This window comes from Barbatula barbatula, assembly GCF_947034865.1.
Source record: "Barbatula barbatula genome assembly, chromosome: 9".
Taxonomy (NCBI): domain Eukaryota; kingdom Metazoa; phylum Chordata; class Actinopteri; order Cypriniformes; family Nemacheilidae; genus Barbatula; species Barbatula barbatula.
In genome coordinates this window covers 13,696,223-13,715,620 of record NC_136772.1, presented here as the reverse complement: position 1 = coordinate 13,715,620, position 19,398 = coordinate 13,696,223, and the positions used below count along the sequence as shown (strand labels likewise).

The 19,398-nt window shown below is 42.3% G+C and overlaps 1 protein-coding gene across 1 annotated transcript in view; it reads right to left on the bottom strand.

The window, feature by feature from the left end:
- lmo7a (LIM domain 7a) overlaps window positions 1–18,300 on the bottom strand; it is a gene marked incomplete at its 5' end in the record, with an annotated part of 225,770 nt that extends 207,470 nt beyond the window's left edge. The window contains one exon of the mRNA XM_079464484.1: window positions 17,854–18,300. Coding sequence (XP_079320610.1) covers window positions 17,854–18,300 — 447 coding nt within the window. The remainder of the gene's footprint in view (window positions 1–17,853) is intronic.
- Window positions 18,301–19,398: the final 1,098 nt, after the last annotated feature.

Below are 19,398 nucleotides of genomic sequence, written 5' to 3'. Positions count from 1 at the left end.
GCATTTCTCGAATCATCCTTGTCATTTGCAAAACAGTAAGTGCATTTCTGGTTTTGATTGTTTGATTGCAAGAGACGGCACATGATTCACGTTAACGCTTTTACTGTTTGTACAATAATTTATTGACAGACAGTGTCAATGTGATGCAGACAGGAAAAGACAGCACTGCATAGCACAAACAAATGTAGAAATCTGAACATAAGACAATCTCCTTTGGGAAAACTGTACATGCAGTGCAGTGGAATTACAGTGCAGTCTTCCTACACCTCCTGACGTTCCTGTCTTTTAGGCAGCGGATTCTCATCCACATCACAACAAATATCTTCTCTTGCGATACAGCGTGAAAATCATCTTTCAGAGTGTCTAATCCAGCCTCTGCAGGCATCAGCTGTGATGTCATCACACGTTACATCCATGGCAGCCAGAAGGGTCATCTGTGTATGCGGCTGGCGATCATATACTTTTAATCTTCATGCTGAGAAAAATTCCTCAACGTGGTTGAGTAGGGTGAGAGGAACTCCACCAGCATCCTGTTGTGGGCCGCAAACCATTGCCTGATGATGTTGGAGCGATGGAAACTGACATTGTCCCAAACTAACACGTACTTTGGCAGGTCATCTCCAATCTGCCCCCTCTCTTGTTCAGGGATGAGATCCCTGTAGAGAGTGTCAAAAGACTGTTTAGGTGTGAAAAGGGGCCGTCTGCAACACAGTGAAGTTGTCTTGCAGTCCTATGTGGAAAGAATATAGCAATGCAAAACACTAAATTGAGTAAAATAAAATGCCACCGTTTACTTAAAGTATACTTACTGTATATTGTAAAACTAGTGCTTAAATGTCGTGGGGATTATACTATTCTACAGAGACCCATTATAATTCATTTTGATCAACATGACATAAGCAATTGATAATGTAGGAATCTGCACAGAATTTTGTCATAATCATTTGCATGGATGTACCAAAGCATTTGCAACTTGTTCAAAGAAATGAGAAAATGCTTGTTTGATGTGCACACGTGACACAAGGATGTAAGGATTGAACAAGAAGTTTTGAGAATTTCAAATCGGATCAGAGAAATGTACCAAATTGACTTAGAAAAAACTGTATTTACAGTGGGGGGGGTACTTTTGGGGCAGTTTTGTTTCACCCAAGTGTCCCATTTCCACCCCTCTCAAACTAATGCATGGATGCATATAGCCAGAAACAATTCATTTGATGCATGCAAAGAAGCAACACTGTGTGTCTGAAGAAGCATTTATTCATGATTACGTAGACATGCTAAAATTTCAAGGCCACACACTACACATTACACATTACACATGACATTACACATTTCATAAAATTTACATTTAGTCATTTAGCAGACGTTTTTATCCAAAGCGACTTACAGACGAGGAAACATTGGAAGCAATTATAACAATATAGGCAACAAATGCATAAGTTAATTAAATCCAGTCCATTAAAGCCTAGCACAGTATACAAAGCTAAGAATAGTGAGGTAAGTAAAAAAATAATTTTTTAAGAAGACAGAAAATAATAAGAGGTTAAAATCAGTCATCTACATTTTGACGGAAGATATGCATTTTCACACACTACACCGGCCTGTAGTGTTCTAGCAGTGTAAGGTTGAGAGTGAGTTTCTTCAGTAGCGGTGTGATGCAGGCCTCTTTGAAAGCAGTGGGAAATGTCCCAGTGGTGAGCAAAGAGTTGATGATGCGGGTCAGACCAGGCACAACTGCTGGAGAGATGGCATGGAGGAGATGGGTGGGGATGGGATCCAGTGGGCAGGTGGTAGGGTGGTTGGAACCAATGACCTTGGAAACATCATCTTCAGACATAGGAGAAAAGGCGGGTGATGGTGGCGTAGAAAATTGGCTGTTGATGGCGGTAGTTTTCTTTACGAAGAACGATGCAAAATCATCAGCCGTTAACTCCGATGAAGGTGTGGGAGCAGGCGGACAGAGGAGAGCAGAGAAGGTTTTTAAGAGTGTGCGAGAGTCAGGAGAGTTGCTGATCTTCGAGTGGTTATAATCAGTTTTTGCAGAGGTGACGTCAACGGAGAAAGTAGAGAGAGAGAGGTCAGTATGGTCTTTTGACTGGTGCCATTTTCTCTCAGCTGACCGGAGGCTGGTGCGATGCTCACGTGGTACATCCGATAACCAGGGGGCAGACAGGGATGCACGGGCTGGTCCAGATGTAAGAGGGCATATGTTGTCCAAGCAGGATGTAAGCGTGGAACACAGAGTGTCTGTGGCACTGTTGGTTTTCAAAAGAGAGAGCTCCTCAGAGGGGGGGAGTGCAGACAAGACAGCAGAGGAAAAGCAGGAGGGTGACCAGCGGTAAGACAGCTGCGTTGTCTGGAGCGGTGAGGTCGGGGGTGACAAAGAAGTGATCAGACGTGTGCAGCGGAGTGACCTGAGAGTGATGAGTGGAGCATTTCTCGAATCATCCTTGTCATTTGCAAAACAGTAAGTGCATTTCTGGTTTTGATTGTTTGATTGCAAGAGACGGTACATGATTCACGTTAACGCTTTTACTGTTTGTACAATAATTTATTGACAGACAGTGTCAATGTGATGCAGACAGGAAAAGACAGCACTGCATAGCACAAACAAATGTAGAAATCTGAACATAAGACAATCTCCTTTGGGAAAACTGTACATGCAGTGCAGTGGAATTACAGTGCAGTCTTCCTACACCTCCTGACGTTCCTGTCTTTTGGGCAGCGGATTCTCATCCACATCACAACAAATATCTTCTCTTGCGATACAGCGTAAAAATCATCTTTCAGAGTGTCTAATCCAGCCTCTGCAGGCATCAGCTGTGATGTCATCACACCTTACATCCATGGCAGCCAGAAGGGTCATCTGTGTATGCGGCTGGCGATCATATACTTTTAATCTTCATGCTGAGAAAAATTCCTCAACGTGGTTGAGTAGGGTGAGAGGAACTCCACCAGCATCCTGTTGTGGGCCGCAAACCATTGCCTGATGATGTTGGAGCGATGGAAACTGACATTGTCCCAAACTAACACGTACTTTGGCAGGTCATCTCCAATCTGCCCCCTCTCTTGTTCAGGGATGAGATCCCTGTAGAGAGTGTCAAAAGACTGTTTAGGTGTGAAAAGGGGCCGTCTGCAACACAGTGAAGTTGTCTTGCAGTCCTATGTGGAAAGAATATAGCAATGCAAAACACTAAATTGAGTAAAATAAAATGCCACCGTTTACTTAAAGTATACTTACTGTATATTGTAAAACTAGTGCTTAAATGTCGTGGGGATTATACTATTCTACAGAGACCCATTATATTTCATTTTGATCAACATGACATAAGCAATTGATAATATAGGAATCTGCACAGAATTTTGTCATAATCATTTGCATGGATGTACCAAAGCATTTGCAACTTGTTCAAAGAAATTAGAAAATGCTTGTTTGATGTGCACACGTGACACAAGGATGTAAGGATTGAACAAGAAGTTTTGAGAATTTCAAATCGGATCAGAGAAATGTACCAAATTGACTTAGAAAAAACTGTATTTACAGTGGGGGGGGTACTTTTGGGGCAGTTTTGTTTCACCCAAGTGTCCCATTTCCACCCCTCTCAAACTAATGCATGGATGCATATAGCCAGAAACAATTCATTTGATGCATGCAAAGAAGCAACACTGTGTGTCTCAAGAAGCATTTATTCATGATTACGTAGACATGCTAAAATTTCAAGGCCACACACTACACATTACACATTACACATGACATTACACATTTCATAAAATTTACATTTAGTCATTTAGCAGACGTTTTTATCCAAAGCGACTTACAGACGAGGAAACATTGGAAGCAATTATAACAATATAGGCAACAAAATGCATAAGTTAATTAAATCCAGTCCATTAAAGCCTAGCACAGTATACAAAGCTAAGAATGGTGAGGTAAGTAAAAGAATAATTTTTTAAGAAGACAGAAAATAATAAGAGGTTAAAATCAGTCATCTACATTTTGACGGAAGATATGCATTTTCACACACTACACCGGCCTGTAGTGTTCTAGCAGTGTAAGGTTGAGAGTGAGTTTCTTCAGTAGCGGTGTGATGCAGGCCTCTTTGAAAGCAGTGGGAAATGTCCCAGTGGTGAGCAAAGAGTTGATGATGCGGGTCAGACCAGGCACAACTGCTGGAGAGATGGCATGGAGGAGGTGGGTGGGGATGGGATCCAGTGGGCAGGTGGTAGGGTGGTTGGAACCAATGACCTTGGAAACATCATCTTCAGACATAGGAGAAATGGCGGGTGATGGTGGCTTAGAAAATTGGCTGTTGATGGCGGTAGTTTTCTTTACGAAGAACGATGCAAAATCATCAGCCGTTAACTCCGATGAAGGTGTGGGAGCAGGCGGACAGAGGAGAGCAGAGAAGGTTTTTAAGAGTGTGCGAGAGTCAGGAGAGTTGCTGATCTTCGAGTGGTTATAATCAGTTTTTGCAGAGGTGACGTCAACGGAGAAAGTAGAGAGAGAGAGGTCAGTATGGTCTTTTGACTTGTGCCATTTTCTCTCAGCTGACCGGAGGCTGGTGCGATGCTCACGTGGTACATCCGATAACCAGGGGGCAGACAGGGATGCACGGGCTGGTCCAGATGTAAGAGGGCATATGTTGTCCAAGCAGGATGTAAGCGTGGAACACAGAGTGTCTGTGGCATTGTTGGTATTCAAAAGAGAGAGCTCCTCAGAGGGGGGGAGTGCAGACAAGACAGCAGAGGAAAAGCAGGAGGGAGGGACCGTAGGTAGCGCCGGAAAGTGACCAGCGGTAAGACATCTGCGTTGTCTGGAGCGGTGAGGTCGGGGGTGACAAAGAAGTGATCAGACGTGTGCAGCGGAGTGACCTGAGAGTGATGAGTGGAGCATTTCTCGAATCATCCTTGTTATTTGCAAAACAGTAAGTGCATTTCTGGTTTTGATTGTTTGATTGCAAGAGACGGCACATGATTCACGTTAACGCTTTTACTGTTTGTACAATAATTTATTGACAGACAGTGTCATTGTGATGCAGACAGGAAAAGACAGCACTGCATAGCACAAACAAATGTAGAAATCTGAACATAAGACAATCTCCTTTGGGAAAACTGTACATGCAGTGCAGTGGAATTACAGTGCAGTCTTCCTACACCTCCTGACGTTCCTGTCTTTTGGGCAACGGATTCTCATCCACATCACAACAAATATCTTCTCTTGCGAAACAGCGTAAAAATCATCTTTCAGAGTGTCTAATCCAGCCTCTGCAGGCATCAGCTGTGATGTCATCACACGTTACATCCATGGCAGCCAGAAGGGTCATCTGTGTATGGGGCTGGCCATCATATACTTTTAATCTTCATGCTGAGAAAAATTCCTCAACGGGGTTGAGTAGGGTGAGAGGAACTCCACCAGCATCCTGTTGTGGGCCGCAAACCATTGCCTGATGATGTTGGAGCGATGGAAACTGACATTGTCCCAAACTAACACGTACTTTGGCAGGTCATCTCCAATCTGCCCCCTCTCTTGTTCAGGGATGAGATCCCTGTAGAGAGTGTCAAAAGACTGTTTAGGTGTGAAAAGGGGCCGTCTGCAACACAGTGAAGTTGTCTTGCAGTCCTATGTGGAAAGAATATAGCAATGCAAAACATTAAATTTAGTAAAATAAAATGCCACCGTTTACTTAAAGTATACTTACTGTATATTGTAAAACTACTGCTTAAATGTCGTGGGGATTATACTATTCTACAGACACCCATTATATTTCATTTTGATCAACATGACATAAGCAATTGATAATATAGGAATCTGCACAGAATTTTGTCATAATCATTTGCATGGATGTACCAAAGCATTTGCAACTTGTTCAAAGAAATTAGAAAATGCTTGTTTGATGTGCACACGTGACACAAGGATGTAAGGATTGAACAAGAAGTTTTGAGAATTTCAAATCGGATCAGAGAAATGTACCAAATTGACTTAGAAAAAACTGTATTTACAGTGGGGGGGGGGTACTTTTGGGGCAGTTTTGTTTCACCCAAGTGTCCCATTTCCACCCCTCTCAAACTAATGCATGGATGCATATAGCCAGAAACAATTCATTTGATGCATGCAAAGATGCAACACTGTGTGTCTCAAGAAGCATTTATTCATGATTACGTAGACATGCTAAAATTTCAAGGCCACACACTACACATTACACATTACACATGACATTACACATTTCATAAAATTTACATTTAGTCATTTAGCAGACGTTTTTATCCAAAGCGACTTACAGACGAGGAAACATTGGAAGCAATTATAACAATATAGGCAACAAAATGTATAAGTTAATTAAATCCAGTCCATTAAAGCCTAGCACAGTATACAAAGCTAAGAATAGTGAGGTAAGTAAAAAAATAAATTTTTAAGAAGACAGAAAATAATAAGAGGTTAAAATCAGTCATCTACATTTTGACGGAAGATATGCATTTTCACACACTACACCGGCCTGTAGTGTTCTAGCAGTGTAAGGTTGAGAGTGAGTTTCTTCAGTAGCGGTGTGATGCAGGCCTCTTTGAAAGCAGTGGGAAATGTCCCAGTGGTGAGCAAAGAGTTGATGATGCGGGTCAGACCAGGCACAACTGCTGGAGAGATGGCATGGAGGAGATGGGTGGGGATGGGATCCAGTGGGCAGGTGGTAGGGTGGTTGGAACCAATGACCTTGGAAACATCATCTTCAGACATAGGAGAAAAGGCGGGTGATGGTGGCGTAGAAAATTGGCTGTTGATGGCGGTAGTTTTCTTTACGAAGAACGATGCAAAATCATCAGCCGTTAACTCCGATGAAGGTGTGGGAGCAGGCGGACAGAGGAGAGCAGAGGAGGTTTTTAAGAGTGTGCGAGAGTCAGGAGAGTTGCTGATCTTCGAGTGGTTATAATCAGTTTTTGCAGAGGTAACGTCAACGGAGAATGTAGAGAGAGAGAGGTCAGTATGGTCTTTTGACTTGTGTCATTTTCTCTCAGCTGACCGGAGGCTGGTGCGATGCTCACGTGGTACATCCGATAACCAGGGGGCAGACAGGGATGCACCGGCTGGTCCAGATGTAAGAGGGCATATGTTGTCCAAACAGGATGTAAGCGTGGAACACAGAGTGTCTGTGGCACTGTTGGTATTCAAAAGAGAGAGCTCCTCAGAGGGGGGGAGTGCAGACAAGACAGCAGAGGAAAAGCAGGAGGGAGGGACCGTAGGTAGCGCCGGAAAGTGACCAGCGGTAAGACATCTGCGTTGTCTGGAGCGGTGAGGTCGGGGGTGACAAAGAAGTGATCAGACGTGTGCAGCGGAGTGACCTGAGAGTGATGAGTGGAGCATTTCTTGAATCATCCTTGTCATTTGCAAAACAGTAAGTGCATTTCTGGTTTTGATTGTTTGATTGCAAGAGACGGCACATGATTCACGTTAACGCTTTTACTGTTTGTACAATAATTTATTGACGGACAGTGTCATTGTGATGCAGACAGGAAAAGACAGCACTGCATAGCACAAACAAATGTAGAAATCTGAACATAAGACAATCTCCTTAGGGAAAACTGTACATGCAGTGCAGTGGAATTACAGTGCAGTCTTCCTACACCTCCTGACGTTCCTGTCTTTTGGGCAACGGATTCTCATCCACATCACAACAAATATCTTCTCTTGCGATGCAGCGTGAAAATCATCTTTCAGAGTGTCTAAACCAGCCTATGCAGGCATCAGCTGTGATGTCATCACACGTTACATCCATGGCAGCCAGAAGGGTCATCTGTGTATGCGGCTGGCGATCATATACTTTTAATCTTCATGCTGAGAAAAATTCCTCAACGTGGTTGAGTAGGGTGAGAGGAACTCCACCAGCATCCTGTTGTGGGCCGCAAACCATTGCCTGATGATGTTGGAGCGATGGAAACTGACATTGTCCCAAACTAACACTAACTTTGTAGAGAGTGTCAAAAGACTGTTTAGGTGTGAAAAGGGGCTGTCTGCAACACAGTGAAGTTGTCTTGCAGTCCTATGTGGAAAGAATATAGCAATGAAAAAAAAAACTCAATTGAGTAAAATAAAATGCCACTGTTTACTTAAAGTATACTTACTGTATATTGTAAAACTAGTGCTTAAATGTCGTGGGGATTATACTATTCTACAGAGACCCATTATAATGCATTTTGATCAACATGACATAAGCAATTGATAATGTAGGAATCTGCACAGAATTTTGTCATAATCATTTGCATGGATGTACCAAAGCATTTGCAACTTGTTCAAAGAAATGAGAAAATGCTTGTTTGATGTGCACACGTGACACAAGGATGTAAGGATTGAACAAGAAGTTTTGAGAATTTCAAATCGGATCTGAGAAATGTACCAAATTGACCTAGAAAAAACTGTATTTAAAGTGGGGGGGGGTACTTTTGGGGCAGTTTTGTTTCGCCCAAGTGTCCCATTTCCACCCCTCTCAAACTAATGCATGGATGCATATAGCCAGAAACAATTAATTTGATGCATGCAAAGAAGCAACACTGTGTGTCTCAAGAAGCATTTATTCATGATTACGTAGACATGCTACAATTTCAAGGCCACACACTACACATTACACATTACACATGACATTACACATTTCATAAAATTTACATTTAGTCATTTAGCAGACGTTTTTATCCAAAGCGACTTACAGACGAGGAAACATTGGAAGCAATTATAACAATATAGGCAACAAAATGCATAAGTTAATTAAATCCAGTCCATTAAAGCCTAGCACAGTATACAAAGCTAAGAATAGTGAGGTAAGTAAAAAATAATTTTTTAAGAAGACAGAAAATAATAAGAGGTTAAAATCAGTCATCTACATTTTGACGGAAGATATGCATTTTCACACACTACACCGGCCTGTAGTGTTCTAGCAGTGTAAGGTTGAGAGTGAGTTTCTTCAGTAGCGGTGTGATGCAGGCCTCTTTGAAAGCAGTGGGAAATGTCCAAGTGGTGAGCAAAGAGTTGATGATGCGGGTCAGACCAGGCACAACTGCTGGAGAGATGGCATGGAGGAGATGGGTGGGGATGGGATCCAGTGGGCAGGTGGTAGGGTGGTTGGAACCAATGACCTTGGAAACATCATCTTCAGACATAGGAGAAAAGGCGGGTGATGGTGGCGTAGAAAATTGGCTGTTGATGGCGGTAGTTTTCTTTACGAAGAACGATGCAAAATCATCAGCCGTTAACTCCGATGAAGGTGTGGGAGCAGGCGGACAGAGGAGAGCAGAGAAGGTTTTTAAGAGTGTGCGAGAGTCAGGAGAGTTGCTGATCTTCGAGTGGTTATAATCAGTTTTTGCAGAGGTGACGTCAACGGAGAAAGTAGATTGAGAGAGGTCAGTATGGTCTTTTGACTTGTGCCATTTTCTCTCAGCTGACCGGAGGCTGGTGCGATGCTCACGTGGTACATCCGATAACCAGGGAGCAGACAGGGATGCACGGGCTGGTCCAGATGTAAGAGGGCATATGTTGTCCAAGCAGGATGTAAGCGTGGAACACAGAGTGTCTGTGGCACTGTTGGTATTCAAAAGAGAGAGCTCCTCAGAGGGGGGGAGTGCAGACAAGACAGCAGAGGAAAAGCAGGAGGGAGGGACCGTAGGTAGCGCCGGAAAGTGACCAGCGGTAAGACATCTGCGTTGTCTGGAGCGGTGAGGTCGGGGGTGACAAAGAAGTGATCAGACGTGTGCAGCGGAGTGACCTGAGAGTGATGAGTGGAGCATTTCTCGAATCATCCTTGTCATTTGCAAAACAGTAGTGCATTTCTGGTTTTGATTGTTTGATTGCAAGAGACGGCACATGATTCACGTTAACGCTTTTACTGTTTGTTCAATAATTTATTGACAGACAGTATCATTGTGATGCAGACAGGAAAAGACAGCACTGCATAGCACAAACAAATGTAGAAATCTGAACATAAGACAATCTCCTTAGGGAAAACTGTACATGCAGTGCAGTGGAATTACAGTGCAGTCTTCCTACACCTCCTGACGTTCCTGTCTTTTGGGCAACGGATTCTCATCCACATCACAACAAATATCTTCTCTTGCGATACAGCGTGAAAATCATCTTTCAGAGTGTCTAATCCAGCCTCTGCAGGCATCAGCTGTGATGTCATCACACGTTACATCCATGGCAGCCAGAAGGGTCATCTGTGTATGCGGCTGGCCATCATATACTTTTAATCTTCATGCTGAGAAAAATTCCTCAACGGGGTTGAGTAGGGTGAGAGGAACTCCACCAGCATCCTGTTGTGGGCCGCAAACCATTGCCTGATGATGTTGGAGCAATGGAAACTGACATTGTCCCAAACTTACACGTACTTTGGCAGGTCATCTCCAATCTGCCCCCTCTCTTGTTCAGGGATGAGATCTCTGTAGAGAGTGTCAAAAGACTGTTTAGGTTTGAAAAGGGGCCGTCTGCAACACAGTGAAGTTGTCTTGCAGTCCTATGTGGAAAGAATATAGCAATGCAAAACACTAAATTGAGTAAAATAAAAGTAAAAGAGTAAAATGGCCTAATGGTTAGAGTGTTGGGCTTGTGATCAGAAGGTTGCCGGTTCTAATCTCAGTGCCAGCAGGTCATGACTGAAGGGCCCTTGAGCAAGGCACCTTACCCCTGATTGCTCTGCAGTAATGTGCCACTGTATAAAACTACTTGTAAGTCGCTTTGGATAAAAGCGTCTGCCAAATGAATAAATGTAAATGTAAATGTAGTGCTTAAATGTCGCTGGGATTATACTATTCTACAGAGACCCATTATAATGCATTTTTATCAACATGACATAAGCAATTGATAATGTAGGAATCTGCACAGAATTTTGTCATAATCATTTGCATGGATGTACCAAAGCATTTGCAACTTGTTCAAAGAAATTAGAAAATGCTTGTTTGATGTGCACACGTGACACAAGGATGTAAGGATTGAACAAGAAGTTTTGAGAATTTCAAATCGGATCAGAGAAATGTACCAAATTGACTTAGAAAAAACTGTATTTAAAGTGGGGGGCAGTTTTGTTTCACCCAAGTGTCCCATTTCCACCCCTCTCAAACTAATGCATGGATGCATATAGCCAGAAACAATTCATTTGATGCATGCAAAGAAGCAACACTGTGTGTCTCAAGAAGCATTTATTCATGATTACGTAGACATGCTAAAATTTCAAGGCCACACACTACACATTACACATTACACATGACATTACACATTTCATAAAATTTACATTTAGTCATTGTAATGGAAATTTTCTAGTCTAGCTTCTTGATGTGTCTGTCTATATGTTTACGAAGTGTTTATCTATGTTTTCTTTTCTAATGTTATCATGTTTTTCTCTAAACACGTCATACCACTCTGCCTTTGCCCTCGAGCAGAGGCCAAGATGTTCTGTTTGGAATAACGGAACTTCCCGTAAACCAGCTCGGGATTCTTGTTAGGGGGCAAAGGGAGGGGGTGTCACGTTTTTAATCATATATATACTCTGGGTGCAGGAGGAAAGAGCGCCTTTGCTCTGCACCATGCTCATTGCTCATGATGCAGATTAAACGACAATAAAATACTTTGCAAAGTACTTGATGTCTATGTAAATTGCGTTTGTCAAAATTGACTCACCTTGATTAAGGAATAAGAAAATTCCACAACAATTTGGCGACGAAGTATGGGATCACAAGGCTGACGGAGAACGGACTAGAGTTGACTGATCATCCTGGACATAGCAAATCCATCTCTAACCCCATACAGGGACGAGAGAACTCTACTCCGGACCCCAAGCTGACGTGATCCCAAAAGAACTCAGTGCAAGGCACAAAAAGGAAAAGTGGTGAGTCAGATAGATTTCTGAACAGTCTGGAACAAAAGGGGAGACTACTTAGCGCTAAACAGTCTGGGGGACTGCTTAAAACAGTCTGGTTAAAGAGGGGAGACTACTTAGAATCGAGAGATTCTAAACAGTCTGGGGGACTGCTTAAAACAGTCTGGTTAAAGAGGGGAGACTACTCAGAATCGAGAGAGATTCTAAACAGTCTGGGGGACTACTAAGAAATGATATGGATAAACCAACATACAGAGAAATGAGGAAAAATTGGGGAACGGGAAGTTTACAAGGTGTACCCTATTTAATAGAAAAAGCTAACTTTCCAGAAAACGGTACATTTAGTACCACAAAATTAGAGAAAATAAGAGAACATATGTGGAAAAAAGACATATTTAAAATATCCAAAAAAGAAAGGGAAAAATATGATGAAGCGTGTAAATGTTTAGAGTTATGGGAGAGGGAAGCAAATAGACGTGACTATGTTTTTAAAGAAAAGGCATTGGAAGAACTGCCACCACCGAAAACTCCATTGTACCCTGTTTTGCTTGAATATAATGATTTAACCCCTCTGTCTTCTGATGAACATTAAAACAATGTTCTGCGCGTTCAAAAATTGGAGAGAGGCCAGTTCAGAAAACGTTGAAATTTATTGATCAGAAGTCTCAAACAAACAGCTGTTTCGGTGGATCCTCAGACACAAAAACGTCTCACAAAGGATCGACCACCAGAAAACACATACACATGGTTTTATATTTCACGCCGAATCTCTTCTTCAGCCTGGGTCCAATCCGCTTTCCCTTCTTTGTCCTGTCTCAGCCAACCAGCTCACTGCCTTGTTTTTCAAACCCGACATCTGTAACAAATTTGCACACAAGACCCTCACCCATTCCATGGGGCTCCCCGTGTAATCTAATCTTTACACACACACATAGCAATTTCCTGTGGAAAAAACCCCACAGTATCCCACAGAATCAGCGCTGAATTCTAGGTTAACACCAACTAACACACTTGGTTATATTTTCAACATTTTATGCATAGTTTTAATCAACAATGGAATCATAAGCATATTAAATGTAAAGGCACGTTTAATACCACAATAAGATCCTTAAGTGTACCCATTTCTTCCCCAAAAAGAAAATGTAGTTCTTATTACACACACACATAAGCAGAACATGCAACCCCCCACTTACTGACCAAATTCCGATCTCAGGCAACATCTAGCAACTGTAGGACTCTCAACTTCAAGCTTTTGTTCACAATCATGTCATGTACGAAAATACATCTGATTTAAACAAAATTAATCATCCAATTTTATATCGATCTATATATTGATCTTAATTCCCACACTTCTTTACCCCCATCTATGACTTGTTACAAACACCAACCGGAGGATGATTGTGTCCCTCCTCACCGACATCTGAACCCGATTGAGGCAGCTCCAGTGCCCCCACCAGTGTCTCCACCAGCACCAGTGCCACACATGCCACAGCCCGTGGTGTGTCAAAAGCAGGAAAGAGCGCAACCAGCACCGACGTATAAAGAACTTTTGACATTTTGCAAAGAATTCTCACCCTCAATGAAAGAATTAGAGAGACTGTTGAAAGTCAAACTGAAACCATCGGACCTAAGAAAGTTACAGGGTAAATGGCCTGTGGAGGAAGTATTTAAAGAACATTCTGGACTTCAACCTGATTCAGACGGACCGGACATTGGTCCGTTCATAGGACATCTCAGATCCACTTTTCTGCTAATCTCAGAGAAGAGCTGAGACGAGAAGTGGAAAAATCATGCATCGAGCCAGATCGTGCGAGAATGAGCGAGATCGTCCGTCATGCTGTACACGCCGAAAGACAAACAGGCAAGAAAGAGCTTCAGAAGAAAAACACACAAGATGAAGAACTCCACATGGCTCTAATGAATATCGGAGTAGAGCATGGAGGAAGAGGAAACGGGAGGAGAGGAGGTCAGTGGCGTGGACGTGGAAGAGGAGGTTTTAAACCCTCTAGCACCTATGATCCAGAGAAATGTTTCAATTGCGGAAAGACGGGGCACTGGCGAAATGATTGTCCTGAGCCTCTGAGATCGCGGAGGTCAAGAGAAAAGGTAGATGGAAGTGAGGAGGTGAGGCATCATTCCGAGGGTGGTGAGTATGATTTCCCTTAGCATATGCAATGAAGAAATGCTTTTTCCTACTGTATGCAATGAAGATCTGCTTAGCTCACATTCCATGATGAATGAAAACGCTTTCTGAACTTTGCTAAAATGCACAATGCTCGTGTGCAACAAACTGCTTGATTTTTTGATAGATTCAGGGGCAACAAATAGCCTACTGTGATTCACAAGAAGTGTTTAAATTTGCCAGAGTCTAAACTAGCTGTGTTTTCCCTAAATGCTAGTGGCTCTAATGTAGAATAATTTATGTCAAAAGGGTGCAATGCGAGTTGGGTGTCATAATGTGTATGATGACAGATTGAGCATGATACCAACACGACCCGTGTGCAGCGCTCGTACAGCTGTACGATGTAATATTGAATTACGTAAGTATGATGTAGAATGTATTGCCTCACAGAGCCTCATGACGTTGATTGCAATGGTGTGGGGAGCTGTGGGTGTTTTGCTGCCAAATATGCGCACGCCATAGAATGGGTTAAAAGGGACGACGTGCAATATTCAAATTTGTTGCACGCCCATCGTGAGAATCATGCCTGTCTGTCAGCAACAAGGGGACTTGAAGTGTTTTCACACACAAAAAGATTAATGAAGAAATTTTGGGAAGGTGCCCGTACAACTTTGGGGAACAGGAAAATATTATGTTGGGTTGATTAGGAACTGTGAACCTGTTGTGATAACGCCCAAGGGTAATTTCCATCCACGCAAACAGCAATTCCCCCTCAAAACAGAAGCCTCAAATAAGAAGACCTCAATGGCATAAGGCCAATATTTAATGAGTTTAAAAAGATAAAAAAAGAAAAAAAAGGCATAGTTGTGCCATGTCCAAATTTACCGGTGCGCAGGCCTTTGTTTCCAGTTTAAAAGATAAGAGAAAAAAAAAAACACAAAGTAAATGTCTCCAAAGTCCAGCTGGCAAAACAAGTTGTTCGTTTTTTGGGTCACGAAAATACTGACCGCGGCAGACAGCTGTCCGCAAAGCGTGTCTGCAATTACAATGGCAATGGCAATGGCAATGGCAATGGCAATGGCATTTTATTTATAAAGCACTATTAATTTCAACCAAAGGTTGACCAATGTGCTTTAACAAAAAAGAGGCAATATTATACAGTGTGATAAGAAAGAAATAATAATAAAGATACACAAATCAACTATCAAAAGCCTTATCAAAGAGATAGGTCTTTAGCCTAGTCTTAAAAGAAGACACAGATGGAGCATTTTTTATTGTCATTGGCAGTGAGTTCCAAAGTTGAGGAGCAACATATGAGAAGGCTCGGAAGCCCCTGCGCTTTCGTTTCATCTTGGGAACAGACAGAGTCTGATCGTTGGAAGACCGAAGAGATCTACAAGTCTTTCTCTCAACCAGTAGATCATCAATGTAGGAGGGACCCAGACCATTTAAAGATTTAAAAACAATAAGCAAGAGTTTAAAAACTACTCTATGGCACACGGGCAACCAATGCAGAGATCTTAAAACAGGAGTAATATGAGCACGTTTATGGGTTCCAGTTAAAAATCTAGCTGCTGCATTTTGGACCAATTGTAGCCGGGACATAGAAGATTGACTGATCCCAAAATATAGTGAGTTACAATAGTCCAGTCTTGACGTAATAAAAGCATGAATGACTTTCTCAAGGTTTTTAAACGAGAGAAAAGTCTTTACCTTTGACAGGAGTCTCAGCTGGAAAAATGATGATTTTACCACTACATTTATCTGCCTATCAAACTTCAAGTGTTCATCAAAGATAACACCCAGATTTTTACATGGTGCTTGACACAAGTGGACAGCCCACCGAGATTTATATTGGGGGCAGCCACAGAGTCAGACGGTCCAAATATAGTGATTTCGGTCTTATCTTCATTAAAATTCAGAAAGTTCATCGATGGCCATACCCTTACATCACACAGACAGGCAAGAAGGGCATCGACACCATTAGAGTTTCGTTTAATAGGCAGATAAATTTGCGTGTCATCCGCATAACAGTGAAAATCGAGTCCATATTTTCTAAAAATTGAACCCAATGGGAGCATATATAAAGAAAATAAAATGGGAGCCAAAATCGATCCTTGGGGAACCCCACATGTTAAGACAGCACTTTTAGATGAATGATCACCTATATTGATAGAAAAAGTTCTGTTTGTAAGGTACGATTTAAACCAGTTCAGAGCTTTGCCTGTAATGCCTGCACCAGACGACCGACAAGAATAGCATGATCAACCGTATCAAAGGCGGCGGTAAGATCTAACAACACCAGCGCAACATGGTCACCTGAGTCACATATGACAAGCAAATCATTTAATACCTTCAAAAGAGCAGTCTCAGTGGAATGATGTTTTCTGAACCCAGATTGAAAAACTTCAAAGATCATATTATCAGCTAAATAAGTTTGCAATTGTTCAAGAACAGTTTTCTCCATAATTTTTGTAATAAAGGACAGATTTGAAATAGGTCTAAAATTTGCTAAAATCGTGGGATCTAGACTTGTTTTTTTCAGTAGTGGCCGCACAGTTGCATGTTTTAGCAGATCTGGAATAATACCAGTTTCTAGACTGCAGTTTATTATAGACAAAAGGTAAGGAGCTACCACATCCAGAACTTGTTTTAAAAGCTTAGGGGGAATTACATCAATAGCCGAGCCAGAAGGCTTGAGCTGAGTCACTAATGTAGTAAAATGGACATCGGAGACCGGGGTAAAATCACTCAGAACAGTAGGACATCTTTGGTACTCCGCGGGATTAGGCTGTAGATGATTTATCCCTGTTCTAAAATCATTTATTTTACTCATAAAAAATGATAGAAAGTCCTCGCAAAGTTGTGAGGATCCTTCTAACAATGAGCCAGAGGAGGGGTTAAGAGTAGCATTAATAATATTAAAAAGAGTTTTGGGTTTATGACTGTTCTTGTTTATAATTTCAGTGAAATATATAGATTTTGCTGATTTAACGGCTTTCTGGTATTGTGATAGGGATTCTCTTAGTATTTGAAGAGAGACATTAAGTTTGTCCTTTTTCCACTTTCGCTCTGCTCGCCTACACATCTGCCTAAGAGCACGTGTAGAGTCAGTTAACCATGGCTCCGGTCCAGATTTATGAAAAAATGTTTTAAAAGGTGCCACCAAATCCATAACACCAACACAAATGGTATTAAAACTGAGAAGTAATTCCTCCACACTTAAATTTTCATTCCACTCATCCATATGTAGGCTTTCTTTAGTAAAAGTGGACATAAAGTCCTCTCTAGTAGCTGAGGTGATAAGCCGAGCCTGACGAGCAGCAGATGCCTGTCTGACAACATTTAACTGAGATGAAAAGGAAAACAAAACAGTCTTATGATCAGAGAAGCCATTTTCACATACATCAAGATCGCCGAAAGAAACCCCATGAGTTAAAACCAGATCAAGTGTATGACCATGCTGGTGAGTGGGTATATTAACCTGAGAGGTTAAGTCGAAGGCATTTAAAAGGTTTTTAAATTCTTTTGCCAAAGAATCATCAGCACAGCAGACATGAATGTTAAAATCTCCCAAAATTAATAGTTGTTCATACTTGGGTAACAGATCTCCCAAAAGGGTTGAGAAGTCATTTAAAAAGTCCTTATTATATTTCGGAGGTCGATATATTAGTGCAACCAACAAGGGCTTGTCCAGTTTAATAGTAAATAACTGCAGTTCAAAGCTGTTTTGTTTGTTTGACGCCACAAGATGACAAAGAAACGAGTCATTTCGGAAAAGGAGCTAAGATCCCCAGTGGTGACCCATGTTTCAGTCAGAAAAAGAAAATCCAGTTCACAAGCAGAGAAAAGATCGTTTAAAATAAATGTTTTGTTTACTACCGATCTGGCGTTGACCAAGGCCATCCGAACCCGCGGTAGATAGTCCGAAGAAGCTGCCTGTTTTTCCCGAGGAAGGGAGCGGAGATGGTTCTTGCACACTCCCCCACGCAAAAACCGAGGAGAGCGAAAGCCAGGGGGTGGCGTCAACGACGAAGGCAGAACCGCAACCATCGATCCGCACACTGGCTCCAGCGAGCGCCGGCGGACACGGAAAGCTCCAGCCATACCATCCTCAAGAGACGCCAGATGCACTCCGGGCATCCGATGTAAGCGTATGAAGTTTTTTAGCTTCATCGCTAGGCCGCCCTGCTTTCCACGGCGCCTCCTGCGCTTTCTCACCGGTAACAGGTACAGACAGCGGCGAAGGTGGGCAGGTATCGACTTCAGTAGTGGGGGGGGTGCAGGGTTCAACACAAACTGCTTGGTTTGATAGCGCAATTGAAGCATCTTTCAAGTTTAAAAGAGTAAGTCGGTCGTAGGTTAAAACTGAGGATGCGCATCGTATAAAAAATAGCATAAAACAAATTAAAACACACACAACAATATTAAGTGATTGACGGCAAGCCTGCACCGGCGCCATCTTTTTACAGACATCGCAAGTCCAAAAGCAAAGAAGCAATTGATATCATTTTTAGGGACCATTTCTCTGCTCAGACAGCAGAGCTCATTGCACTCACACGCGCATGGGGATTAGCAAAGAATAAAAATGTAGACATTCACACAGATAGTAGATATGCATTTGGTGTAACTCATGATTTTGGCACACTGTGGAAACACAGAAACTTTGTAAAAGATGATGGTAAAAACATTCTTAATCACACATAGGTTGCTGATATGCTATCTGCCATTCTTCTCCCATCAGCCATTGTTGTGTGTAACTGTGACGCACACACTTTTGTATCTGAAACAATTTTTTTGCAGTAAGCCGACGGCTGACCTTGCAGCAAAGCAAGCAACATCAGAGACAGACAGATTTTCTCCAGAAATCACTAACAAAACTCTTTCTCTTGCAGAGATGCAAACATTTTGCAGAACCAGCTGAGCGTGCACTCTGGAAGGAGTGCTCATGTAAATACACTGACAATGTTTGGGGAGGCCCAAATGGCCTCACCTGTTTGCCAAAACATTCTTTCCCTGCTTTTGCGATTTTGACGCATGGCCTAGACCACGCTTCAAAAGGGGGGATGTTACAAGCAATGTGTTTTTGTGTTTTTGCTCTCAAAATATTTGTGCAGGTCAAAGGAGCAGTAGCAAACGGAGCTGACAAATCATTCCACAGCTTCCAGGCAGGAGACTTCCAAGTAGTCAAAGATTTCAGGAGGAAGTCGTGGGAAAGACACACCTCCCACAGCAAAAAGGTGTCCAAGGAGGGGCAACTCCAACCGTATGGCTCTTCGCAATGGTCGTGCTGACTGAAGCGACAGGAGGGGCACTATTGGTGCTCGCAAAGGGAATCAACTGTTCGAGTCGGGGACACATCGAACCCTGAGAAATTAGAGATTATAGAATTTTGTTTCTGTCTAACACTATATTCCAAGTTTAATA